The 27,903-nt window shown below is 40.8% G+C and overlaps 1 protein-coding gene across 1 annotated transcript; it reads right to left on the reverse strand.

The window, feature by feature from the left end:
- Positions 1–3,819: 3,819 nt before the first annotated feature.
- On the reverse strand, positions 3,820–26,679 carry SMIM38 (small integral membrane protein 38). The gene is made up of 3 exons (XM_035329014.1): positions 26,294–26,679; positions 14,667–17,050; positions 3,820–6,603 (listed from the first exon to the last, which is right to left on the reverse strand). Exon 3 carries the CDS (start codon positions 6,048–6,050, stop codon positions 5,919–5,921), a length of 132 nt encoding a protein of 43 aa, XP_035184905.1. The 5' UTR covers positions 6,051–6,603; positions 14,667–17,050; positions 26,294–26,679; the 3' UTR covers positions 3,820–5,918.
- Between the last annotated feature and the right edge of the window lie 1,224 nt (positions 26,680–27,903).

Consider the following 27,903-nt stretch of genomic DNA (forward strand, 5'->3'; position numbering starts at 1 on the left):
CATTACAGTGTCTTCTCTTCCTGCTGATTTCCTTATCCTTGTTAACACACATCAGATCTGGTTGTGTCCCCCTTGAATTTGAAGTAGGTATTTAGGTAGTTTTGTTTATGTGAACAAGCATTACAACATCCCTGATAGGGAAAAAAAATCCAGACCAATTGCATGTCCCAAAATGGGATGACTACATCTTGTCAGAGAAAATATTGCCAATAATTTTTAGCATGTGTAGAACAATGTATTTTTCTCTTGCCCTGTTCTTGGAAGACACTAAACTGTTCTGGCTGAAACTTACTGAAGAGAATTCAGCCTGAGGCAGACACCCAATGCAACATGGAAAATTTGTTTAGTTTGAAAAGTTACTTTGACAAAGTTGTGAATAGCTGAAAATAGGGCTTCAGGACTGGAAGTGCCAGGCAGCCTTAGCAATAGATGCTGTTACTAGTCCCGCCTGTACTGAAAATCAAAGGGCCACATTATAAGGTCACCCATTTTGGTGTCAATCAAGCATGAAACAACTGCATTTATGGATTTACTCTGGGTTTCTGTTACCATAACGGACATGAGGCTTCTGCCATTTAATTGTCCTATAATTTGATGCCTTGTTGAATCTAGACAGAGAGATTCTAACAGTATTTTTCTGCTCCCTAGAGCCGTGTCAGACACATAGGAGCGAGGGTAGCAGCACTACTTACAAGATCTCCCCTGAGCTTCAGTTTCTGATATGGCAGCTCACTGTAAAGAGCTAGGGGACAAGCCACTGGGCCTCCAGCTGTTCAGACTCCTCCTGTGAGAGTCAACATAATCGTATCCCTACTTGTGTCTTCAGCTTCTCCACTGAAGTCTGCTGTAATGGACCTACCTAAAGTAATTAGACCACCTGTTGCATCACCAGATCTATTTAAGGGACTCCTACTGGAGTTTGGTTTACATGGTTTGACAGTAATTGTTTAAGTGGATGCCATTGTAATGACACTGCAAAATAAAATTATAGACTTATTTTAATCAATAAATATAATTACACGCTCATCAGACTATGAGCTTATCTCTAATTAGTTCTCCATACCATAATGCAGTCCATAATGCCAACTTTGTGCACATTACAGAACGCCAAAAAGAAATTACATTAGCAGATGACAGGATATTTACAATCAATTGAGCTTTTACAGATCAGAAAGATTCTGAGTCCTGGCAAAAGAAAAATCACAAAGTACTAACTGTGGAACTTCAAAATGGCGATTTGGATTGGGGGCAAATTTGGTTATAATGGGACCACTGGTACCGGGAAAATGGTTGCTGGGAACTTCCATAGCACTGATATCAACCAATGTAAAAAGGATTTAAGTAACTTCAGTTACTTATGCAGTTCGATCCAAGTCACTTTTTCCCTCCAGAACTATACAAGCTTGTATAGCATAACATAGTGGGAAGGGCCATTATCATATTAAAAAATTAACATTTCCATATAGCATTCTATGGACATACATGCCGAAACACATACCCGCATACATATCTGTATATGCTTACAGCCAAGGGTGTACAACCAAAGTAAATAAATGCTCTCCATCATTTAAAGTTGACCCTACTGACACCTGTAAGACAGACATGTGCTGATCTTAGAAGAGGAAATTCAGAAATAGGAAGTCATGATAACCTTCCAAGAGTAGTCTCCAAAAAAAGAAAAAGAAAAAAGAAATAGTACTTACATAACTGACTCCCACTTTTGTCCAAATCACTGGCTTCAAAGGAAACAAAGCACAATCCTGTGAACGTAAGAAATGGTTACAATATCCCAGCAACAGTTCTGCATCCATGTCATATACTTCCATTTATTTTTTTTAAATATATTTGATATGTATGCATTACTAGATAAGCAAAAAAGAAATCAAGAAACCATTTCACACACAAACTTTTATGAGTGACAGTGGAATATAATTTTTTTTTTTTTTTAAGTGCATCACAGGTGGCCTATAAGCTTCTTTAATATAACAGGAATATACTTACGTGTAGTGGATTTGAATGTCTATGTATATAAATTAATGTTACATTTGTATGGAATTTTAATATCATCACAGTATTTAGCGATTATTTTTATTTTTTCTATTCCTTTATATATAGCTTGGTTTCATGTCTTGAAAGGTGGCTCCACACTGCAGTCTTCATTCACATTGTCCACAGCTCAAAACTGCTGTTAAATACATGCTTATTTTTAAATATGTGCTCAAACACAAACAAAGCCAGCGTGGCATACGTATCTTTTTAAACACCTAGCTGAAATGGAACTGGTTTTAAAAGACTCTAGAATGATTCCCAGCCAACCCCATTCAACTCCCACTGAAATATGGGCTTCAGGATAGAACTTAAATAAAGTACAACTACCTGACATGAAGCAGTTATTCTCCGAAATTTTTTCATCTGCTGCACTCTGTCTTGTATAAAGAAAATAACTTGTAAGCACAGAGACAACCTAGCTTTTTTTTTTTTTTTTTAATACTGTAAACCAAGTAAAAATATTGTTATTAACTTGATGTTACATTTTCCTGAAAGAAAAAGATACAGTTAAATCAGAGCACAACATAAGATCTGTGACAAAAATTCTAAAAAGCATAAAGATACAGTGGGCTTTCAGACACCAGAACAGTTACCTCAAAAGGCACAAAACTGGGCCAAATGCACCATTTGCAGTGAAAAATAACTTCTACCTTCATTGTGACTGCTTCAGGCAAGGGGTAGATCAGAAGCTGGCTCCACATGAGCTCTGTCCAAAGCAGCAGAACGATCCTGTTTTGAATTCCAGTTCCACACACCAGCTCTTGGGAATAACAGGATGCTGTGCAGCAGTGCCAGAGGCACACCAGGGCCCAGGTGTACCCTACCCGGTGATGCGACTGCTCAGTGCAGTGCAGTGAGTAGTGACTAGACGGCAACGCCAACCCAAGCATGGCCAGCCCAGCTGGTTTGTCACCATGGCACGGTCCTGCAGAGACATGGCTTTGGTCCCAAGATTAATCAAGACACTTTGTCACAGCCTAGAGTGGACGGAGCTGTATTTCTTTCAGTTCTTGAAGTAACTCTCTCTCATTTCGGACATTTCAGCACAGTGCTCCACAGGACCGGGTCAGGAAACAGTAACACTTCCATGTCACTGCACAGCTGACATAGGCCCAGGTTTTGTTTCTCTCCATGAAAAGTGAAAGGGAAAATGTCTACGGGAATAAAGAGGAAGATCCTCCTTTCCATTATGCTTTGCACACTTAAAAGAGCGATAGCCCTGATTTTGTGATAATAGCACAAACAGGATAGCCTTCCATTTCGAAAACGCCCTGCAGCACTGAATAAGAACAACATGAATCCACAGCAGAAATTAACCACAACACTATTAAAATTACTTTGAATGCATATAGAGTTTAAGAGGTAACAAGACCTTTTATGAAGGGCATTGAAATAATCTAAATGAATTCTTTAGTCAAAATACTCACTTTTATTAATCATATGTGCCTCAAAGCTTTGACGTTCTAAAACTCTTCAGGGTTCCAGCCAGTTTTACCTGTACAGGATGCAAATCTAATATTGACAGACGTTGGCCATAACATTCTTATAATCAGATTGAAATTCACGCAACTCAAAAGGTCCAAATTAAACAAACAGACAAATTCAAACAGAAGCAGCCCACTGACAGGCTGTTCCCCATATCCAGCATTGTAGATATCCCCGATTCCTTATAACTACCAGTAAAATCACCCAGTATTGGCCCTCTTTTCTGCACCCCACCCCCCCAAATCCATTAAAGGGGATGGGTGTGACAACTCAGGCATTAAACCATTCTGACGATTCCATGCTGGTGATTCCCTACCAACTGTGCCACAGAGATCAATGAAAATGTGGTCTGCATAAGAGGATGGTCCGTAACGAGACCGTGATATCTCTGATTTACATGGAAAATTCAAGATGCTGCTCTGTAGGAATAAAGGAATCAAAGACGTGAATTCCACAGCAGTGTCAGTTCTGAACATCACCAAACGTTAAGGACATTAACCCACAGCTCCTGTAGCATTTCTCTTTATATCCACATTTTTAAATGATTAATATACGACACTGTCAAGTATAGTTTAAATTAAAAATATGGATTAGGAAATGTGTTCCTTAAAGGCACTATCATATCAGTTTATCTACAAGTTTCATTTTCTTCACAACGATGCATACAACAGCTAAGAATAGCTATGTTTAATTGACAGAAGAAAAATGGATCACTGTGCCTATTTTTCCAGTTACTTATTATCAAAGGTATGTCTGCACATCAAATAGACACCATTTCACTTTCCCTTTGTGGTCTGCTGGTGCTGGGGAACACAAAAACAAATATGAGACAATCATCATTAAAATTAGGATCCACAAAAACAGACAAGGGGTTTAGTTACATCTAGACGTAATTTATTAACTAGCTAGATTCCAAGGCAATGGCATGCATCTTCAGACATTGCAGGCTGTCTTGTAGGTTGGTCATCCACCATAAATAAAACCTGAAGCTGCAATCAATTGACCTGACATTTACCCTGCTCCACAGCATAAACACATGCCACCTCTCCTGTCTGAGTTTTAGGAGGCTTCACACAACAGAGTGATAAGGGCTGATTAACAGTCGCTAAAATGAGACAAGCCTGTAGGAGTGTGTGACTCATGAATGGGCCAGAAACTCGTTACAGGAATGCTTTGGGTTTTTACCTAGGCTGAAGTCTGATATCATCATGTAAGCTACCAAGAGATACAGAAGTTAGTTTACCACGTGGGAGCCTTTACTTTCAACTGACATAAAAATCATCAACCCAGAGAAACCTTTTTAAAATTGACTGGGCCAAGGACATTGCATTTCAACTTCCCTTCCTCAGGCAAGGCAGATTTTCCTACTTTTGCTGTAGGAAAATCAAGTTCTTAAAAGCAGATGTTAAATTCTGTTGTTGCAGCAAGATTCTTTGGATGTTTGACTTAGTATAACAGCCATTTGAAAGCAAACAGTTCACTTGGAGTCTCCTGTCTCATTTTGCAAGACGCATTAACCAAGGAATCCTAAGTCACTATTGCCTTGGGCAAGTTGTCAGATCTTCCCATGTCCCAGTAGCTCTTTATGAAAGACTAGAAATGAAATAATTACTTTGCAAGGCCACTGAGTGCTGTCGCATGTCCCCACCCCTGGTGCTGCTGAAGCACTGCTGGTCTGTCAGACAAACTCAGATGCACAGATCTGTTTTTCACGGAACATGGTATTCCAGTGGTGTGCAGTGCGTGATTATTCGGATATATCACTTGATAAGAAATGGGGATAACCATCAGGTTATAGTCAGTTAAAAACACTCAGTTTCTGATCTGACTGACAAGGATGAACCACAAGAAGAATTTAGCAACAAGGCAGTCAATCATGTAAAAATCCACTCCATAAATCTGCTTCCTTAGACACGGATCCTAAATTGGGCCAGTAATCTTCATGTTCGTTCAGGCGCAGTCAGTTGTTGCATCCAGGCAGGCTGTGCAGCTGACATCTTAACGTGCAGATCAGCAGCTTGTCCAGCAGGCAATAAGCCATCGCATTTCATGTATCAAGACTGGGCCACTGGCAGTCTTGGACTGCCCAACAATAGGATTCCTTCCAGCTTGTCCAGATCATTTCATTGGCAAAAGTCCACAAGTCTGTTCCCAACAACAAATTCTTGCCCTAGTCTGATAGGAATTTGTTTGACTCAATCAGTTGTTGGATTTCCCCCCCTCTCTGTCAGCACGAGGCCTTCTGAAGACTTTTCACTCAATTGCAGTCTCAGCAGGTCATTTCTCTCTCATCGGAACCCAAAGTAAAATCTTCTCTAGCTCCATTTACCTTGTCCAGTTGTCCCCATTGCCAGTTCAAATCTGAACAAGCCTTTTGAAGTATCTTAGTCCTCTTTTCTCTTGTCAGGAAACCTTTGGGACAGTTTGTAATCTATGTAAGCACTAAGGCAGGACCATAAAACGAATCGTATGAATATAATCACAATCAGCAAAATCATCAAAAGGACGGATTCCATATTTAAGCTAGAATAATGAGGTAATCTGAAAAAAAAAATACTACGGGAGATCTAATTATATAATGCAGTATTCAGTTCTGTGTCCGGCCCCGCAATTCCTGTAACATTCCAATCAAAGTGATCTCACTAGCATGTGAGAGAAGAGCCCAGCTGACAGATTTGGGACATGTAACGTACTATTTAGTCAAGAGGCCCCATGTGCTATTCATAAAGAATTAACAACTCTTATATTGACAATGACAGTATTGTCAGAAGACCTTTGGAAGGGGAAAAAAACTCCATAAACTCCGTCTCTGTGAAGTTGGACTTTTTTTTTGCCCCTTTTTTCCAATGCTGATGTAATCTCCAAACATCTCCAGCAGCAGCTGCTCAGCGAAACCAGGCACCTTCTCCCTAGTCCCTTTCAGCAGCACACGCAGCACTTTCCAGCTCCCTCAAGACAATCGGGGCCTTTCTTTCACCAATTAGCTATCACTTCAAGAGCCCTGCGCTGTCCAACGAGCTCTTAAGAATGGTCTTTGCAGGAAACAACACTGGAGGGGCTTTTTTTCTCCTAGACAAATTAAAAGGGGAAGAAGGGAGGGGAGAAAAAAAAAAAAAAAAAAAAAAAAAAAAAAGCACAACAAATCAGAACACAGAAGCTGTCCAAAATGCATCACTCAATTAGTGCATCGACAAATGCTGAAATGTCCTCAAAAGCCAACGCTAGAGCAAGGCACACACAAAAAATGCTCGTGCTTTCTTTAGGAGATAGTTTGTTTAGTTGAATATGTTAAACAGGTTTCATAGAAAGAAGGGCTCTTGTTACCGCAAGTCTCTGAGTTAGACGAACTAAAAGGGAAAGAAACTCCTGGAAGATTATGTCCTATTTCCTTATTTGGCTCTCCAAATGTAAAGCAGCATTATTTGAAGTAGACATTATAGGAAAGAACTTGGTTTAGCTCACTTTAAATATAGAGGATTGATGAAATGAGTGATTACTGGAACGGCTAAGATCTTTTTGAACTTGCTCAACTAGCAAAATGCTTTGCCCAGAAACCATACTTTCCATCTAAAAGAACTTAAAGAATTATTCTGAGACTTAAAGCTCTGTGAAATCTACATTTGTTTTCCTGTAAAATCAAGGGATAGGTACAGTAATACCTTGAGGTCCCCAGTGATGCCAAGTTCCCATTAGAACAAGCACAAACTCTAGGATACAGCTCAGGAGGGGAACAAGGACCTTACACAGATGTTTAATACCTTGTCTGGGCCTTGATCTCAGCAATTGGAGCTGGACAAGTGGAGTTGGGAAGGTAAAAACATGAAGGATTAACAGTAAGAGAAATGACTTGGATGAGGTCCAAGCAATAGCACAGTGTCAGGACTGCTTCCCTGAATTTCAAAACTCTGCATTAAATCAACCTGCATACAAAATATCAATTGTCAATAATCTCTTACATTACCATTTTCTGGTCAAAATTGTCCTGATTGGGGTAGCCTCATGAGATCCGACACATTGTCTTCTACAAGGACAACAGACATACATTTACACTACAAGGAAAAAATTTAGTCTATTCCCTTTTATTAACTGTGTATCAGGAGCAAAGCTCCAGGCTTTGTAAACAGTTAAATGGCATGGCAAAGCAAATACTTTAAGGGGTTTCGGGAGTTTGTTCACACTAATGGGTGCTCTTAACTACTATGGGGATTTTTTAATGGAGTTGGAAAGTGTCAGAACTGATCAGATTGCTTAAAAGGAAAAAGTCTGATGTATTACCCTACATGCATTTATGAAGGAATGTGAATCAACTCAAATTCCTCTGCATAGGAAGGCTCAACCAAGGGATGAATACACACAGTCGGGATTAAGAGGGATTCTTTGTGGAGGTGCACTGAACAATGAGTGTCTTTCTATACCTACAGACTTCAAAAGATGCAGAGTTTAAAGGGACTACTCGCTCCAACTAGTTAAGATTTTGCTGAAAGAATGTGGCATGGTGGAAAATATAAATGCATATATATGTACATTTACACGCACACATATATTTAAGTAGGGTCACCTCCAGCTACAGGAGGAAAACAGGGAAGAAAGGGACCTGAGAGGTCTATAAGCCTGTCATAAAGCAAGATCAACTATGCCATTCCCGACAGGTGTTTCTCTAACCTGTTTCTTTTTTTTTAAGAGACCCACATCCACAAAGATGATGAGAAATAAAAATCTTTGTTTCATCAGTAAAGGGATTTAAGTGGGAACAACAGTTTAACAAACTGTTCAGTGGCTCTATCTGCTGCAATACAACCACTGTAAGCCCACAGCCAGTAGCTCTGCATTACACCCTCCCTTGGGCAACTGGCTCGCTTTAGAGCTCTAAGTAATTTATTGGTGGAGGTGATGATACCTGCCTTAATTCAGAAAGTACAGTTCTTCTGTATCCTCTGGATGGATGCATTTGCTGCACCTAAAATCGCTTCTTCCATGACAATCATCACATTTCCAATGCAATCCTGCTGTCCATATTCTAGGAGGTTTGCTGAAAACCACCAGCAGATTTTAGTGAGCTCAGTATTAGCTAACGTGACTGCTGTGACATACAGCACATCATATTCCCTGGCCATCAGCTCCAGTTCAATCTGCTAGTGGCGAGAAGCCCAGTGGTTATTTAAGGGCACACGAAGAACAAATTGGTGGCTCATTCCAAGCGAACAGGTGCCTCCTCCCCGGGCTCACAAGTGGTTCTCAGCTATGCCATCTCCGGCATTCCCTGAGAGGTGTCAAAGCCGGAAGGGAAACCGCACAACCCTGGCGCCTGGCACAGGGCTCTCCTCGGGACAGGCTGACACAGAGCAGTAAGCTTCCCCTACTGCTGTTGCAGGTTTTGGCTCTACATGCCACGGCTGTCAGCTTGGCACTCTCTGCAGGTACAGCATTTATTCACACAAAGGAACCATCAGTTGCCGAAGACGGAAGGAAAGTATTTTTCTGCTTATATTTCACTCCTTTGGACAGATTTCCTTGCACAGAAAATTAACGTACAGCATAAGCAGGACAACTCTGCGTGCCAGAGGAAAACATTCTGTGACTGTAGAAAATGCAGTTTAATATGGATCGCTGTTCTCCTCTCCCTTGCAAAGTATTCTGAGACTCACTGAGGAAAAGCACTATGTAGAACCTAGTAATAAATCATTATTACTTGAATTTTTCTAAATATCTATTTTCAAATAACGTACATTCCCAATGCCTGGCATTGTTTTGACTGATTTGCCTTTTCAAAGAACGTACGCTGTGTCACATGTAAAAGCATCCTCTCTGCTCAGAATTTATTTTGCTAAAATAATTTTTCAACTAATCACCTCTCTAGAGAATAACAGCCTGAGAGAAGAGTATTCCTGATGGGTGGTATTTTCTCACTAACATATGTTTTCATCACATAGTCAACGTTATTACCTTCTCCTCCTATAAATATTTATGGAAATCCTCTAATTTGAATCTATTTCCAAGACAAATTTTGCATTTTGCTATTAAATTATAATAATGTAATTAATTGCCCTGGTACTCTGAAGGGTAGTTTAGCCAAAAAAAAAGTCAAAGAATACAGTCTTTTAAAACGTAAGCCAACAGATTTCATATCCAATTTTCCAGTTCCAATTATAAAGCAGTCTATTTCGTAAAATACCATTGCATTCCTAAAATTTTAAAATATCCAGTAAAATTACAAGCAATAAATCAGCACAACAACGATCATATAAACATCCACTGTTAGCAATTTGAAATATATCTCAAAATATAAAGAAATTAAAAAGATATTTCACTTACTGTATTTACCACATATTCAAAAGTCAATATATCTATAAAGAAAAATGGCAAAGAGTTGCAGGTGTCAGCACGGCTAACAAGAAATTCCCAATTCATTGCTAAAAAGAAAAAAATAACGAACACAGAAGAAAAAAAAAAAAGAAAGAAAAAGAAATTCAGGACCAGCACTTATCTCTCAGTCATGTGCCTGCTACAGTTATCAGAACGAAAAAGGCACCTTGCTCCAGTTTGCACACATGAAATCTCCTGAACAAGCATTTTACATCACATGGAAAATAAAACACCACTTAAAAAGAGCCAGATCAAGGTATTCATTGCTTTAGAGGACAAAACCTAACATTCAAAGTCAATTCCTACTTCAAATAACTTGTGATAATAAGCACATTTCAAGACCATTCAATGTTGCATTGAGTCAAAGAAAAGCCCAGACACCTGCCCCACTGGTTTTCTACTGGAAAGTCCCCAACAAACATACTCCTCCCACCACAGTCAGTTCGATATGCCCCTTTCCATGATCAAGGACAGAAATAAGACACTTCATTTACTACCTATATCTTCTCTCAAGAACTTTAGTGTCCGTAAAGCCAGAAGTGTTTGTAGAACTCAAACTCAACCACATCCTCAAGGCCTCACAGCCACAAGTGGGGGAAAAAAAAAAAAGCACAGTGTAGGAAAAATAATAAAAATGAACGAAAGTGATTAGAAGGAAATGAAACTAAACTCATAAATCTGACTTAAAAGTGATTACATGGAGAGACGTGTGTTTTAAAAAAGATTCAATGAGACCTTCGCAGTTCAGGAGCTGTGAGTGTATCATCTCCTCCATACGCTGCTGTACTCCGCAATACTCAGTAGCGGGCAGATTAGTGCCCTTCAGCTTACAGAATTTTCTTTCCAGAAGCATGATCAGAACATCATCTAGAAGTAGCCAAGTAGACTGTGTACATGCCAAGGTATTTAATCACATCACTGAATTAAAATATTAGTATCATCCAAGACAACCATCTCACAACAAACAAGAATAAAAATGCAAAAAAATATGTATTTATAGCCACTCACAGGAAAAAAAGCCTTGCATGTATTGTGAACATGAAAATAATTTGTTATCAGCAATACACACCCATTTTCTTCTTCAGTTGCCAGAGGCCCTACACAGCTTGCTAAGTCTTCACGCTCAGTTGTGTAATTATATTTATTGGAAAGATCCTCTGGACTTTTGCTGGTGAAATTAAGGAATTATCGCTGAATTAAATTGGACAGAATGGATTTAGTCCTAACCCATCCTTTCTCAGAGTTTTCATTCCATCAGTGGATTTTTTTTCCACTGAATTCATAGTATTACATGTCAATCTAGCAGAGAATTTTATTTTTCATTTATTATTTTGTATTATTTTTGACTAAGCAGTGTTTCAATTGAAATGCCAGTTTTTCAAAAGCAGCAAGTCTGGCAAAACACACTCCAGCTATGATGATATATTTGTCAGGAGCTGTTTTTTAGATCCGTAAAATTTAAGATCAGAACAAGAAGATCAAGCTCTTCTAACTATTAGACAGTCAAAACACTCATACATAAAACCACAGGCTGAGTCTCCTGATGAGTGCTGTGGCCACCTATTTTCAAGCTGTTCCCCAGTTTCTCATGACTTACAAACCTCACTTTCTTCTCACTGTGCACAAAACCATACTGGGACCTTAAGAAACATCACAGGATGGGAAAGACAGTTCCCTTTCATCTGTAACTACATGTCTTCAGCAGATTATGCCATGTTTCCTCTAGTTTCGCGGTGAGGATGCTCCTCCCATGCTCTACCAAGAGGAGATCAGATCAAAATCTGTCTCTGATTTACAATTAAATTTGGGTTTCTCGGTCATCATTTGTTTTGAAAGCTTAAGTCAACACTGATAGAAGCGAACAACGATGCAACTGCAATTTCCATATGAGGTCTAGCATGTGACAAACTTTACTAAAGAGATAAGTAAAGTTTCTAAAATTTACCACAGGCGCTTTGAGAAACTACAGATCATGGAAAGACCCATACTACTCATAAAAAGCAAATATTGAAAATAAATGCTATCCTTTCCAAGTGATAGAAGGCAAACATTTCACATGCTGGACTGACACAGCTCCTAACCTTATTCTTTTAGTTAAAAACGTGAAAGGTATAGTTGAAATATTCCTTACAAAGCTTTATTTGGAAAATAATGGAGTCATGGAAACTTTGAAGACACGATCAAAAATATGACTGCATTCAACAAGGTCCTTATTAAACACATGCTTAACTTCAATAAAAGCTTTCTGTGTTTATTTAAAGCCCTGTGTGCAATAGCGAATTATCAGACCTACCATTGTCACACTAAATCAAAAAATGGTGTGGGATTGCACGGCTCAGGCTTTATGCTTCAGCTTTTTCTCCCTAATCGTTTGCTTTCTTAAACTGCATTTTGATAGCTACAAAACACTGAACTCACAATAAACACACAATGATCTGACCATGATTTTGGAATTTTCTATATTCTAGACTGAACTTTGCATCAGATGCTTTGTGGTCAGACACAAGTTGGGCATTCAGCACACTGCATTGTGTTTTGAACAAATCTTTCAGTCTACTAACAGGTTATCCTGCTTATTTTTAAAGTCTCTTTGCACACAAAAAGAAGGGGAGCTAGGGCAAAGGAGGAAAGAAAAGAGTCCATTTGAAAAAATTACACTGCTAGATTACAAGAGTTGAAAGCTGGTATGTAACTTTGCTCCGGGTGATCAAACTGCTAATCAGGAATGCTGTCGGGAACAGAATGGAATTTCAAATAAATTAGCCATGTCCAAGAAGCCAATACAACACAGGATTAAGGCTCACAAAGAAAACAAATTTATTCAGCCTACTTTATCAGAATTCGTAATAACGTGTACTAGTTTTTCTCATCGCAGTCTGAGCTCTTCCACTGGAACAGTGTGGAGAAGGAAAAATGAGTCACACTTCATAAATCATCTCCTACTTTTACAAAAAAAACTAAAAATGTTGTATAGAGCAAGACACACAATGAAATTCATATGCACACCACAGTTACAGTAGAAATGTGCGTATTTATTTCTTCAAATTTATTTCCAAGGCACCTGACCGAAGAAGATGCACTACACGATGCAGTGAAAATGTACAAAGCTGAAGGAAGAGGTTAGAACTACACTGATACACTACAACGTTAAAATTAATTTTGGTGTGGAGATAAATCACTGAATTCAATAAGCAACTACTAAAATAAATCCCTCTGCTGCATAACCATGCCATGCCTCACATTTATCATTAAGAATAAAGAAAAATCCTCAAGTCCACATATTGCAGCAAGGAATACTGTGACTGAGGCACTGTCTGCAACTCAAACGCATATTCTATTTTTGCCTCTGACAACATCCCAGAGAAACTTTTCAGAACAGTTTACACCAAAATCACAGGAACATTAAAACACGTCCAAAAGTTTTCGCATTTTCTTGAATTAGGATTTTAATCTTTATCAGGCTGTTTTTCCCCATCTATTGGACAGGGATGACTACAGTCAACTGAATACAGAACTAGTCTTTCTGAAGAATTTTTATTACAAAAATTAAAAGAAGGTAAGGTACTCACAATACGAATCCAAGCATCTATAGTAAAACTGCCCTGTGAGGGAAGTGTTATTTAGCATACTTATTCACTGAAAAATAAGAGATTGGATACAGTACTGTTAGCATTTACGTAAGTCTGCCACATTACCTTGAGAACCCCTGTGTGAGCATGCATGGATTTCTCATAGTAAAATTCATCAAGCAAGCCACAAGTTGAGAGTAAGTGTTAAAGATTCACATGTCTGGTGGCTCCCAGACATGGCACTGCCCTGCTTTCCAGCTCACCAAACTGCATCAGCAACAAAATGCACCCGGTCAGTGTGTGAGGTACTTTCTAAAGATACTTCCTCCCAGATAATAACGGGGGTGTCCCCGTTAAGACACCATTTGTGCCCTCCTCCCCTTCCCAAAATGAAACAAATAAAATGTCATTTACTGCTATTATTCTATCCAGTCTCCAAGAGCAAAAGCACGCATTTCTACCAACCATGATTTAACTTAAGATTTTCTGCCAACTGTGTTTTTCTTCCCTGTAAGATATTTACACAAATATGGAAACAAAAGCATATATCCCTAAATCATCATCTCTGGAAATGCATCTCCAGAGGGTGAGGGTTAGATTATGCAAGCTACTGATGCATCGAGACATATGACTGCAAGGGATCTGTTTACACCCCAATGCCTCCATCAGAGGCATATAAATAACCACTTGATTTGAGTGAAATATTTTAGGGGAAATGCAAACTATTTTCTCAGAAAAATAAACCAAAAGAGCATCAAGTGCAACCATAATTTTTCATGAAGCCCAAGGAAAAACACAGATTTTAATTTTCAGAGGGGTCTATTTGAATAAGAAACAGATTATTATTAACCACTGTTTTGATTCAAGGGACAGCAGAAAAGACATTTTCCCAGCTTAAACCATTTCACTGTTTTGGTACAAATTCACAAATAGCTGCAGCAAGTTTGAGAGCACAATTGTGGTAAATGAACTATTGATCTGAAAAAAAAAAAAAAAAAAAGTTACCCAGTTCTACCTTGGTCTGGCAAACAGCGCTGCACGTATCCTGTATTAGCAGACTATTCATGTGCTCTAGCGAAGCACACGTGCGAGTGCTTACAGAATTGAGATGGATTTCTACATTTCCAGAATACAGACATTGGATTTGTGAGCGAAGAAAGGAGGATGATAGCTGGCAATGAGCAGCGCCGCTCCACTTACCCTCTCAAGGCTGGTTGTAAGCCAATGAGACGTATTCTGAGTTAGCACATTAAATATTTGGCTTTATAAAATAACGTCATAAATTATACTTTGATCAGCAAGTGCACTCCTCTTGTACCCTAAAAACACTCTGCTTAAATTACATTTGAGATATTTTTCTTTTAAAAACACACAGAATAAAGCAAGTAGGTGAAAGGTAACTGTATCACTTTACAGACACAAGCTACCCTCTGATTACAACTAATTAAGATATTCAGCAGCCTTAAAACAATACCTTTTTTTAAATCAATGAACCCAGACAGCATTCACAGCTTTTTGCGATGACAAATGCCCTTTGAAAGAGTTAATAGGCAAAGGTTTGTACTGGCAATGAATAGGGCTACCTTTAATTGATCCAAGAGCCTTAGAGAGCCGTCTTATAGCATGATGATGTATTTGGGTTGCAAATAGGCCAAAATAAGCATAAAGAAAATCTGTAAGACCATGAGACCTTTCATTTTTCATTGCGGGGAGGCAAGGGGGGGAACTGCTGGGGAAAACGAGAGAACTATGATGGGGTTATCTTTGTGCTTCAGCACTTAAAATAGATAAAATGAGAGAAATTTTGAGGAAGAGGACAGGAAGTGATCAGGCCATAATTCTGAGAATAAATGTCAGGATGCATGAAAACATACAAAACAAGGATTCTTCAGAAAATAAAGAAAGAAAGAAAGAAGAGATGACCTAATGGTATAAAGAAACATTGATTAAAGAAATACCCTGAGGGAGAAAGATATTCCATCAGCTTTAACACACACTGCATGGCCCTGCGTTCCCTCTAAACTTCCGAAGTGAGGGAAAAAATCTCTGGAGAAGAGGCAGTCACATGGATCCATTTATAATTTCCCCCCTCATTCTTTGTTCATCTTTTACATGTTTTTGTTCAAGATGTACAGGAAATTTGCACACGAGTGGCGGCTCACAAAATTAAACAAGATGGGTTAATAGCGAACATTCTCCCTTGACTAGCCAAAGAAGAAACAGAAATGCATTTTTATAAGCAATATAAAGTCCATTTAGATTTCTTTTTTCTTTATGGGACTGATTATACATTAATATTACCTAATAATTATGAAGAGACTAGTCTGTCCATATTTAAACTAGCCTTTCATTGTAAACCCAACTTTGGCAGAATCCCTTCCTCGTTTAGCAAAAGCTAACCCGATTTCCTTGAACTTTCACAGGTGCAAACTTTATGCCAAAGTAGAATTTTTCTGGAAAGTCTGAGGCAAATCAGACGAGGAAATTCCTAGACTAAAAGACTATTTTAAAATGGAATTACAGCATAAGCATATTATCAGCAGCTCGGGAAAAAAATCCTAATAGAATGTTGCTGGCGTCTGGAATTTTCTTACAGCAGATGCAGAAGAAGCTAGAGAAGTGTTGACATTGCTCCTTAAAAACAGAGCAATAGAATATCCTATTCCTATATATGTATTCAGATACACATGTACAATAGAAAAGGCAAGTCAAGTCCTTTCTCGATTTGGAACAGGGAATGGATCAGCTGTTCTCAAACTCTGCTCATCCTTCAGCTGTGAACAGGTACTCTTCTAGCAGTAACCATTAACAGAAAAAAAAATACTAAGCCTGCACTGCAGCTCTGGGTCAACACAAAGACTGTGCTTGCCTCTTGAAGCAGGGAGCTGAGATTGGATGCTCAGTTTTGAGAAAGTCTTCTTGTTCTACTTACTTTCAGTTCAGACTCTTTGAAGTGACAGAAGCACCTTCCTTCCTTTGTAATTTAGAAGACAAAATGTTTCCTTCCCCTGTATCAGTGTTATGGATAAATCCTGAGCTACCATGATTTTACTCAAATAAAAATGCAATGTATAACATACTGATTTTTAAAGGACGTTGAAGGACATCAAGTGCTTGAGAAACACTTCAAGATAAACTGCTTTTCATGCCGCGGAACTGGACAAGTTTTCTTCCAAGTATGTTGAAGCAGAACTGCTTCATAAAATAGAAGATATTCATATCAAAAAATAACTGCATTCAGCCTACTGCAGACTATTTGACAAAAATAATAAGAAGGTGTGCTGGGGTAAAACTTGCTATTACACTTTTAGCTGGTAGGTGTCAGGGTTCACAACCCATATTTCCTCCAAAGGGTGCAGTTATTAAAACTGAAAACAAAGAAACTCCATCAAGGCTCACAGGATAGATGAGACTTTCAAGTACAGATGAAGCACGGCTGGTTGACTGCACAGGAGGTCTCGCGTCATCACTTGTGCCAAGAGCCATGTGAGCCAAACCACAAAACTCAGCCAGGGCACCAGTCTCACAGGAGCCTCCAGGACCTTGGAGACAACTGGGGTCGCCAAAGGATGACAGGTAAAACCCTGGGACATGAAGAAAGGAACAAAGAAGAATAAGATGAGAAAAAATAATTAGGGGAAGGGAAACGGTTATCTAAGATGCTTGCCTGGGGCTTGCCAAGATGTTATTGCATCTTCTTTATCTGATGCCCCACCAACTGACTCTGACCATAGGAGCACTTTCAACAGTAAAGCTTCCCGCAACAAATGGTTCAACCAGCCCATTTTCTTGTAGACTTTTTTTCCCCTTGCAGACAGCCTACAGAAAAAATGTATTCAAATCCTGTTTACGGATGTTCAATTTCACTGAAGAACACACTGAGACCGACAAACGTTTCTGTAGCAAATACCAGAAAGTTCTGAGCTATTTTTCCTAAATTAAGCCTAAAATGTGTTTATAGGTCTGGTTACACAGCAGCAAAACATCCCATCTGGAGATGTATATGGGAGCACATCAACAGAACACAACCACAGCGGCCAGAAAGTGCACACGACTGCAGGCTGCTGCGGATAGGCAGGAGACAGACATGAGGCTGTCAGACTCAAACTTTGAGCTCGGTGCCTCAGCAGTGCCTCACGTTACCCACGTATTGCTGGCCATACCTGCCTAATACCATCTAATCGCAGCACTCCTCTGCACGTCAGAGTGACTGCCGTTGTCATCAAGTTTACCCTGTGCATCTATTTACAAGCTCAAACTGACCATCAACACACAAATCCTGTACAGATGAGTTTATGTTTGATCAAGCAAATCTGCCTTCCACTATACTGATGAGCAGAACGTCTGAGTGGAAGTGAACCCAGATTTTCCAAGCAGCATCTATTTTACAGCTGCCTCGTAAAATTAATAGCAACAACATATTTTTAAAGCCAGTTCATGTTTTACTCTTAAAGGAATATTTCTACATTTGGCTAATCTTCACCGCTGTGCACGCACACACACACACACACCTGGAAGGGCTGAAAAATAAGGACTTTAAGGTGTGGGAAGCTGAAGCAGAAAGAGAAATGGATTTTCCAGTGCTGGAAATGGATTCAGCACTAGAGACAAGATTAAAAAACAGCAGTTTTTGGTCATCAGACCAGTGTTCAGGCAAAAGCTTCCCAGGCTCCTTACAAACACATATAAAAGCTCACTGTGCGGGATAATTTGTTTTTAAAAGTAATCTCCAGCAAGCTCTACTTGAAAGCTAGATGAGTCTCTTTGCACAGCTTGCTGTTTAACTGAGCAACGATTGCACTCTCTGTCATCTAAAATCCCAGGCCCAAGCACAACACAGAGGAAAGCAAAACCCACAACGCTTTGCAAAGGAGGCAGGAGGAGTTTTCGTGCTGTGGCAGGAGCTGCAACAGGCACAGATAAAGTTGTGCTTTCAGCTCCACAAGCGTAAATCCTGAGCAACTCCAGATTGACACAAACCTCATCAGAAAAGCTTCGTGGACTCTCCTCAGCTCAACCGGGATCCTAAGAAAGCAAACTTTGATCCTTTCTCTAAAAATCTGCTTCACAATTCAACATCTTTGACGTAAATCTTTTAAAAGACTGAGATGGCATCAAGTCAGGAACAGGATGGAGGGAAATGTGTTTCCGTCCGTGGGGGAACCATTAGGAGGAAGGTTAATAGCCCTGGGCATGCGATCAAATTTAAGCTTGTGCCAGTTTCCCCAGGGCTTCCCTTGCCATCCCCAGCTTCCCTAGTCTGGGCAGCTCACCCTCGCCTTCCTACCAAAGGCAGCTATTAAACAGCAGCACGACAGACTGCTGGGGAGAAACAGCAAGATAATCACATAATTAACTTATATGGATACGACACGAAGTAGGCAGACGGAGGGAGTTTTTGAGTATCTCTGCAATTGGAGAGAGATAAACTTGGTGTCCGTGCAGCTTAAAAATGGGGAGGGAGCAGGAATTTGGACCTTCCCAACATGTGGACCGCAGCAGCGAGGCAGCCCCGAGTCTAAACAAGGCTGGAGTTAGCATTCAGAGCACACGGCGCAGCAGAGTATGGGAAAGGGATAGAGCAGCCCAAAGAGCTGGCGCCACTAACTGACGAGCAGAGCGCAAGTGATAAAGATTTACTGCGAGAGAGGAGGAAACAGTCCGCTGGCCCGATTAGAGCTGTGAATACCGAGTTGTTCAGGGAGGATTTTGCAGCTGACTGATCACAGGCTGTCGGAGCAGGCCTCGGACAACAGCTGCAAGGCTTGCTGGGCTGCAGAAACAAAGGGCGCCTAGCACGGTGCAAAGAAAGAGTTGACAGGTTGTTGTTAGCAGTGGCAAATGTGTGAGGTATGTCACTGTGTGTGAGACGGGGTGGGGTGGGTCGCTGGGGAAGAAGGAGGGCAAGAAGCACAGGCAGCGCTCGGAATAGGGGGGGCGGGGGGGGAGGGAGCAGGGACACAGGCCTGGTCAAAGCATTTTCCTAAAATCAGGCCGGTGTTTGTAAGGAGGACAATCACAAGGTCTGTTTACTGCTGCCAGGATGAATTAGCCCATCGTCTCATTTATAGGACGAATCCGGTGGCGCAGACGATAAGGTGCATGGCATTAAAGGGACTAATTAGACGATTCCGGCAAATCTGAATTAAGACCCTTTCTTTCTTTGAAAGCTGGAAAGCATTTCTCAGGACTCTGGTCAGATGGCTTAGGTTTTGTCGGGCTTTTTCTTTCTGTTCTGAGAAGGAATATCTTGTGCAATTCCCTAACCCACAAGGGTCTGCTCTAAATTCTGCTCTGAGCTTCAGGAACAGTTGTTAGGAAGCTGCTGGCATTTACATCATATTTAAAAAGGTCCAAACCAAAATCCTGGATTCTGCAGGAATCCAGCTCCCAGTCCAGGGACAAACTTTGCAGCTGGTCCCTCCTGTTACAGTGGGCTACACCAGAAGCCCGCATGCGAACATACCTGAGCTAAGAGCCTACAGCTGAATTCTCGCTCACAGCATAAAACAATCTAGGTTTTTCAAAAGCTGGCTTCGAAGCTGACACCCACCTCCCCCCTCCACGCACAGTGTCTGCAGCCAAATGCTTTTCCCAAGCAACTCCGAGCTTTCTGGAGCCATGCTTCACTAAGCTCCTGAGTGCTGGGCAGGAATGTATCAATGAAACTCCAGAGATGATCAAAGACGGAGGCTGCAGAAGAGAAGACCTTACTTGCAGCTCCCCATTTGGCAAGTTTAGGATTCAGTTGTTGAAATCTGGCAGCATTTTACTCAGATTGTGACAAAAACAAAATGTTACAAACTCCTCCAAAGCAATGGTGCATGCTGTTTGCACACAACCACTATATTACAGTGGTCACTATTAAAATGTTTTACAAGCAGTTAACGTTACCATGGCACTCACAGTATACTAAGAGAAGGGAATACCATGAAAGTCACAGAAACACCAAGCACTGCAAGCTGCAAATATCAGATGTTTCGTAGTAATTAGTGGCACTTTATAAAATAGAGACTTCTTGCTTTTTCACGTACATATCTATTACTAACCAACAAATAAGAGACACTAAGAAACTGCAGTGCCCTTTATAGTGCCCAATCAATTATACAAACAAACCCTATTTTGATTTTTCTCTTCTAAATGGTCTCTGGGACCCAGTTACTCTGGTCCCAATGGGCAGCACTTGATACACTGTAAAGGGAATTCAGAACAAGAGGCATTTCAAGGCTCCTAACACACAGCTCCATTCTCCCAAAATATCAAAAATACCAGTGTGCAGAATACTCCATCTAGGGGCAGAAATGTAACCCAAAATTTCTCGAGCCTCTGCTTTGACATGTGTTAACCTCATTCTACCAGGACTGAGTGCATGAGAAATAACCAGACATTTCACAGAGGTTCCAAATAGTTCTTCCTCAGTACGAGTCCATACATTTTTACTTTTTATTATTTTAAACGCAGGGCTTCCAGCTTGAGTTTCCGCTTAACAGTGATGAAGAACCCAGGCACTACTTTTATATGTCTACGAGCAACTGGATTATACTTCAAACTGCAAATATTATCTTAGGAAAAGTTTATAATCCGTTGTATCCCTATGCTCAAAATTTTTAGCTGAATAAGGGTGGTCAATGAGCTCAACTGCAAAGAATAATGAAACGCCCAAAGGACTGTTTAGGTAACTGTATTTGGGGATATAATTAGGCTTCTACCAAAGTCAAAGCAAAGTCTGAATTTGATTTTTGAGGGGGGGGGGGGGGGACCCCCCGGGGGGGGGGGAGGACAGGAAGTTTTGTTTTTAATAAGTTTTCTCTAGCTGGATAATTCAATATAATTATTTTTTGATATTAGTACATAGGACTTGCTCAGCAAATGCATTTGAGTAATGTATACGACAGCAGACAGAAGCAACAAATTTCCAGGCTCAGAAAGAAATGAAAAGATATTATAATGCCCATTAACAGTCGTCGGGTTTTTTTCCCTCTTTAGGGAAAAAATTACAGCAAGTACATCAAGCCCTTCCCTCTAATTATATGTTTTCTTTATATGAATTGCTTTCAGCTGACAAGTCTGCGCTAATTTTCCTTAGTAAGCAATGGGTTACAGCTTGTCCATAATGTTACAGCTTTCCACTGCACTGTGTCTTGCTCTTTGTCTCTCTACACAGAGTGCCTGCTTGTGAGGCTGGGGCAACACTTTTGAAATCAATCAAATTATTTCCTACGTTCGCTCTCCTAAACACCTACGTTTGATCACCTTTATTCTTCCTGTTGGGGCTCTCAGCCGCAAGCTTCGTGCTTCGTAAATGTGAAGGTTAGAATTTTCTAGACACCACTTTAATTTTTCAAATAGCAATCCAATTACTGAGCAAATTGGCACATGTGCTTAGTTACATAGTGACTTGGCACTGCCTCCGCTCTTTGCTGGCAGTGATGAATGTGTTCCCCCTCAGCCCTCCTCGTCTATCTGCTCCAGCCTCGGAGCCAACACCAGTGACCACATAAGGAGAGTGCCTGGCAGCTGCAAGCCCGAGGTGCCAAGAGGCAGATTGTGCTCTGTAGCAGCAGGATCTGGGTCTGTGACTGGCTTCCTGGCTAGTCTTTTGTAAGACCTTTTCCATGGCCTCTAGGTTGGCTCTAATGAAGCCTGTAGAAATGCCTGCAGGGAGCTGGTATAGAAGTGAGTTAAGTCAAAGGTTTAATTTAGTTTCTAAAGTGAAGTGAATGTATATTGCCCTTCTTTTTCCACCCCGCAATTATACTCCTGCCACATTTATGAGAAAATACAGTATTCAGTCAACAATAGGAGCGCATTCCTGGGTATGTCTGCACTGCACATTGGGGCAAAGATCCCCAAGCCAGCGTCAATTAACTGAGCTGCAGAACCAGAAGCAATATAGCTGTGTTTGCTCCGTGTGACACCCGAGCTAATTAACTATGTATGGCAGTAACAGAGCTTTACTGTTTCTGGCACTGAAGCTAGTATCCGTGTGGGGTAGTCTACTACAGCCATGCCAGCTCACTTGGAGGTAACCTGGAGGCTCCCTAAGCTGATGTTGCTTTGCACTGCAGAGATACGTTCAGTAATACCTCAGGAACTGGCAGAAGTTTGTGGACCTCTTTACATCATGTGAGAGTGGCAAGGCTACAGATGTGGTTACAGTAAATCTGGATTGCTCCTCTTCCATCCCATTCACATTCTTTTATTACTCACAACATGACGGTTACAGAGCATCTTTAAGTAATGTGGTAAGCATCTTGAACAGCATCTGTAACATGTGGTGCTTTCTAGATTTCTCTTTTCCTCCTCCAGGGGCAAAAAGCTGGACAATGATATTTTAAAGTATTTTTCAAACTTGCATTTGGGTCTTAGCCCTTAAATGAACTTCTGTGGACTGTTTAGAAAGCCATTTTCAATTATTTCAATGCAGCAGGTAAGAAACTTTCTCACAAAAGGGTATTTTTCTCCCATTTAGATTTTTTTTTATGAAGTCCAAGAAATTAACTTTCTTAAAATACATGACTACAAGTACCAAAGACCAGAGATGTCAGTAATACAAACAGGCTTTGGTGAAGGTAAAAAAAAACAAACAACAACAACAAAAAAACAGCAACCTGCCAGCTATTTCTCTTTTGGAACCTCACCTCGGGCATACCAAGAAACTACTGGAGAGAACAAGTTACTTGCCCAGCAACTGTCTTGTACAGATGGGAGACCGGAAAATATCTGAGTGGACTCTGAACCATGAACACCAGAATAGTTTGCTGGGGTTAGCTTGCTTGGACTTTACTTATGAATACAGTTGTTTGTTACGGATGGAATTTTTCTTTTTGCTTTTTATTTTTTTTTAAACCAAGTATTTTTTTTTTTTTTAAGAGGTACCCAATGAAATCTATGAACTGTGACTACTACATTATATTCAATTAATTTCTCCTTGATCACCATTTAAGAGCTTTAGCATGTGAGCTGTCTTTGCTGACATTCTTCTCACTTGAAGTCTGTCGGCAGACAGGAAGCCTGAGCTCCTCTCAGTCTTTCTAGATTAACAAAGCTGAGTTGTAATTCCAGGAACTGCCATAAGGATTTGAGGACTTTCTCTTCAAATCTAATAACTCCACCTCTCAAGAATGACGTTTCACAAGGCAGCAAACGCAATGATAGATTTTACCACCCGTAACTCTCAGACCAGCTGTCAGTACAGGCACGTACAACTGCAGCGCAGCAATATGGATTGTGCGCGTGATACCTGTGTGCGCCACTGTGCTTTCTGCCTCTGCCACGTGGCTTACCCGAGGAGTCATTTCCAACAAAATGGTAAATTATACACAGACTGTACAGCTAACACATTTAAGATGCATTAATTTGCGACAATGGGGGCCTCTATGGACAATCTCATTATAACTTAGTCTGTAAAGATGGGGTCTGTCCATCAGAGCTTAATGAACAGCCCTGGTGACTGCAGGGGCTTACAGTCCCCTTCAGAAAAGGGAACACCACATTTTGATTAGCAGATTTCAGACTATGTTCTAGAGATGCCTGAGAGTCCCTGAATTCTAAGGCACTTGAGAAGGTAAAGTACATGCAGTATTGGCAGGCTTCATGACATTATTCAGGGGTCTGTACCTCTGTATTTCAGCTATGTCCACCTGAAGGGTAAAATTCTAAGAGCTGTAGATGATGTGTCCCTATTGTCATCCTCAAAACCTTCTACAGCGGCAGGAAACAGAGGTGGAAACTGGACTCACTCCTGGCTGCAGGCCTGTGGGGCACAAGGAAGAGTTAGTTACCCAGAAGGGCACACAAACATGCCCTTAATACTAGGCATGTGAATGCCCCAAATGCATAAAGGCTCACATGCCAAAGTTAGTAACATTGCTGTAGCCAAGCTGTGCTGAGAGTTAAGCATGCACTTAAGAGCTTTGCTGGACGGCAGCCATTTACAGATGTACAATCAGTGCAGAGACATGTAGGCAGAGACTTCCTTTAATGGGTCCACTGAATTCTCTTCTTGAAGATACATATTTGGTTATTTTGCTTAACGTATTTATAAAGCCAAATACTCTTCTTCTGATTACATCTCAGACACTAGGACATGTATCATTTTGCCTGGAGTCCTTTGTTTACCACACTTCTTAAAACTCAGGGCCAGATAAACAATTCCAAATCAAATGCAAAAAGCAGCTGGACTCTGACAACAACACAGACCTCTCCTAATGCCTGTTCTCCTCTTCCTTCGTCCTTCATTTGTTAGCTCTGGTGATGCTGATAGATGCTTGTCTGCACGTAATGATAATTACTAACAGCAGCTTGATGAATAAGAGGGAGTGGAAGGAAAACAATGGGAAAGGCATTAAGGGCACTGAGTTGCTCTTTCTGGGGTGGGCATCAGACATATGCTCACTACTCTGGTCACAGTGCAATCAAAGCAGTCCTATGCCACTGCCAAAATAACTGCAACAGGTGCCAAAAGATTACAGCATTGGTTAAATCCACTCCTAAGGCACCAGCTCAGGGGCCGATTCAAGCCCCAGAAGCCAATGAACATCTTTCCCCAGATGTCAATTGTTTCCAAACAGTTTCTCTTACTCATTTCCAGTGCAATGGTGGGGGGGGAGGGCAAACAATTTCAGTTGCCAGGAGGCAATTTCACCACTGCAGCTATGGACAGATGCCAACGCCGCGCACAGCCTCCCAAACACACTTGTAAGGTAATTGATATTTTATATTCACAACAATAAGTTATCTTCATTCACAAGGAACTGTTAAGACAGAGTTTCAGGTTCCGTTCTCCCCAGCACGTTACAATGACAACTCCACGCCAGGAGCAGCCACACGGCCTAAAGGTGCCAAGCTGGCAAGGATCCTCCCTCTCAGCATTCAGCATCTAACCCCTTGGCAAAGCCCTCAGCAGTTGTGCTTGGCTGCTCTCGGATCCGTCATGTGGTTGGGCTGCTGATAGCATAGGAGGGTGCTGCGTCCTCTGGGCACCATTTCACTTTAACACCTGTCTGATTCAGAGGAATGCGCACACATGGGAAGCGAGATCCCTGCACAAATCCTCCCAGAGACCCGGAGCACATGCTCCATTTGTTCCTGAAAGGGGTCGTTTCCTCAGACCCACAAGTGCTCCCCCCCTTCCCTTCATATATCTGTATACAACCCTTAGAGGATCCTACATCCTGCCATGCATTCCACATGTGTTGGACGTTTGCTCTGTGAACCACGAATACAAAACATAGCCTTTTTGTATATAATGAAATCTCATATTTTATTGTGCTCATATAAAGCCATTTCTTTGTGAATAAGACTTTTTTATTTGTGACATTTTAATGATCTACAAATGTTTGGTATAGATGAAAGGAAATGATTATTTCCAGGTCACCTTGGAGTAATATTTTTGATGGGCACCATAATTCCAATTAAACTGAGTAATAAGGGAGTGGGGGGGGGACCCTTCAAACATTTAAAGTGCCACTGAAGCATAAATATTTTTAAAGAAAAACAAAAAAAAAAAAGCAAGCATTCATCATTTACCACAAGCCACAGAACGTCAGAGAGGACTATAGATAAGAAAATTCAAAGATGTTTCCCACTGGGACTTCTCAAAAAAAAAAAAAAAAAAAAAAAGAAAAAGAAAAAAACAAACGTGGCCCTGACGACCCCCAGACTGTATGAACGTAACTCTGTGGCCCAGAAACGTGGTGCCCTGCTGTAATGAAGTCGGCCATTTTTCACGTCATAGGGTTTTGTTTGACTTGGGCCACAAGCTCAGTCAGGAAAATAACCCCAAGTCAGGTCCCCGGGAAGCACGTGTCAAAATCACAACTTACCATCACAAACTTGGCAGATGCAGCGCTCCAGTGAGGCCCAGGAGTGCTCCGGCAGAGGTGTGGTAGGTGCGCAGAGAGGCGTGTTGAGACTTTTCATAGCACCTCGCTAAATCTGTGCCTGTCCAAAAGCACGGCAGTCAAGCTCACGTTTGCATGAACAACAGCCTGCTCTGATTCATCCAGAACATTCTGACACTTTTGCACATGGTTATCTTTGGATCAGACACTCTGAGAAGCCTGTGAAATAAATGCAGTTCTTCAGTTGCTAAGTTCACAGTCACAAACTAACTGCTATCGCTCGTCTGGCGAGAAGACTGTCACGTTGCTATTGCGATTTTTGTTTAGCATCAAGCTGGTGGCCCACAGACCCCAGCCAAGGCCTTGCTGTGCCAGGCAGAGCAGTAAGGCAGAACACAACACCTGCTCACCGCACGTAATCCGGTACCTATCAGCACTCCTATGTTTAGCCATCGGAGCTGTGAGCCTTCAAAAAAAGAAAAAAAAAATCACACAAAAGAAAACACTACTAAGAGTTTTGAGATCCTCATATACAAAGTAACGTAAGCTCAAACAGGACTTTGTAACCAGAAGGTCACTGGGGCTGCCCACATACAAAAGAATTTTAAAGGTACTGAATAGAAGATGGGATTGAGTTCACAGAGTAACTCTTCTCATACCTTACTCTAACATCAGTTAAGCAGCTTATTTTGTTTCAAGGGACCTTAGATTTTTTTCTTTCTTTCTCCAACACTTTTCCTTCACTATTTATTACAATAAAAGCTCTTTCCCCCCCTCTTCTGAAACACGTTTTCCCCAGAAGACGTGGGCAACAAATGGGATGGACACTGGGAGACCAGGACCAATTAAAGATCCAGTATCTTGGAGACTTTCCTGGCCACAAGCCAACCCTTTCTGGAATGGAAAAAGCTTTTCAATAAAGCATTTTCAGTATCAAATTCAGTATTTAACCCTTAGGAAGTAAGGAAATACCCCAACTTAAAATTGTTAGTCAGTTGCATACAAAAATGCTTTTTTAGATGATTTTTAAGAGCCTCTGGAACTACATTATTTCCCAGTTCTATTTCTCTGTGACCTGGGCAGTTGATTTTGTTGTGATTAAAGCACCTGGCTCTTGGAGCAAGGGAGACGAAAAATAAGTACCAAATAAACATATAAAACTCTCTAACAACATTCCTGGAATAGTTTTTCTGTAAGTACATGGCATGTTCCGAACACATGATTTTGTAGTACAAAGATTTTATTGGCTTCACTGCTCAGTGTGGTCATCTGAGATTCACGCCAATTGAACTTACCACACTGTATCACCATTTATTTTCTGTCTCCATACACAAATACACCCTTTTTAAAAAGCGCGTTCCTGATTCCCGCACAATTCACAAGCAGAAAACGCGCTCCATTATCTTTCTCTGCAAACGATAACCAAGATCAGGGCGCTGCATGTTTCTCTTGGCAACTGAGCTGCGAACAAGCACAGCACCTCGAAGAGCCAGCAAAAACAGGAGCTGGGGAAGAGGGTTTGCCTCCAACAGGTTCCTCGCACCTCCTCCCTCCAGCAGCCTGCTGCGCGGTACCAGGAGCAGGCTCGTTCG

The sequence above is a fragment of the Oxyura jamaicensis genome, chromosome 5 (assembly GCF_011077185.1).
Source record: "Oxyura jamaicensis isolate SHBP4307 breed ruddy duck chromosome 5, BPBGC_Ojam_1.0, whole genome shotgun sequence".
Classification (NCBI taxonomy): domain Eukaryota; kingdom Metazoa; phylum Chordata; class Aves; order Anseriformes; family Anatidae; genus Oxyura; species Oxyura jamaicensis.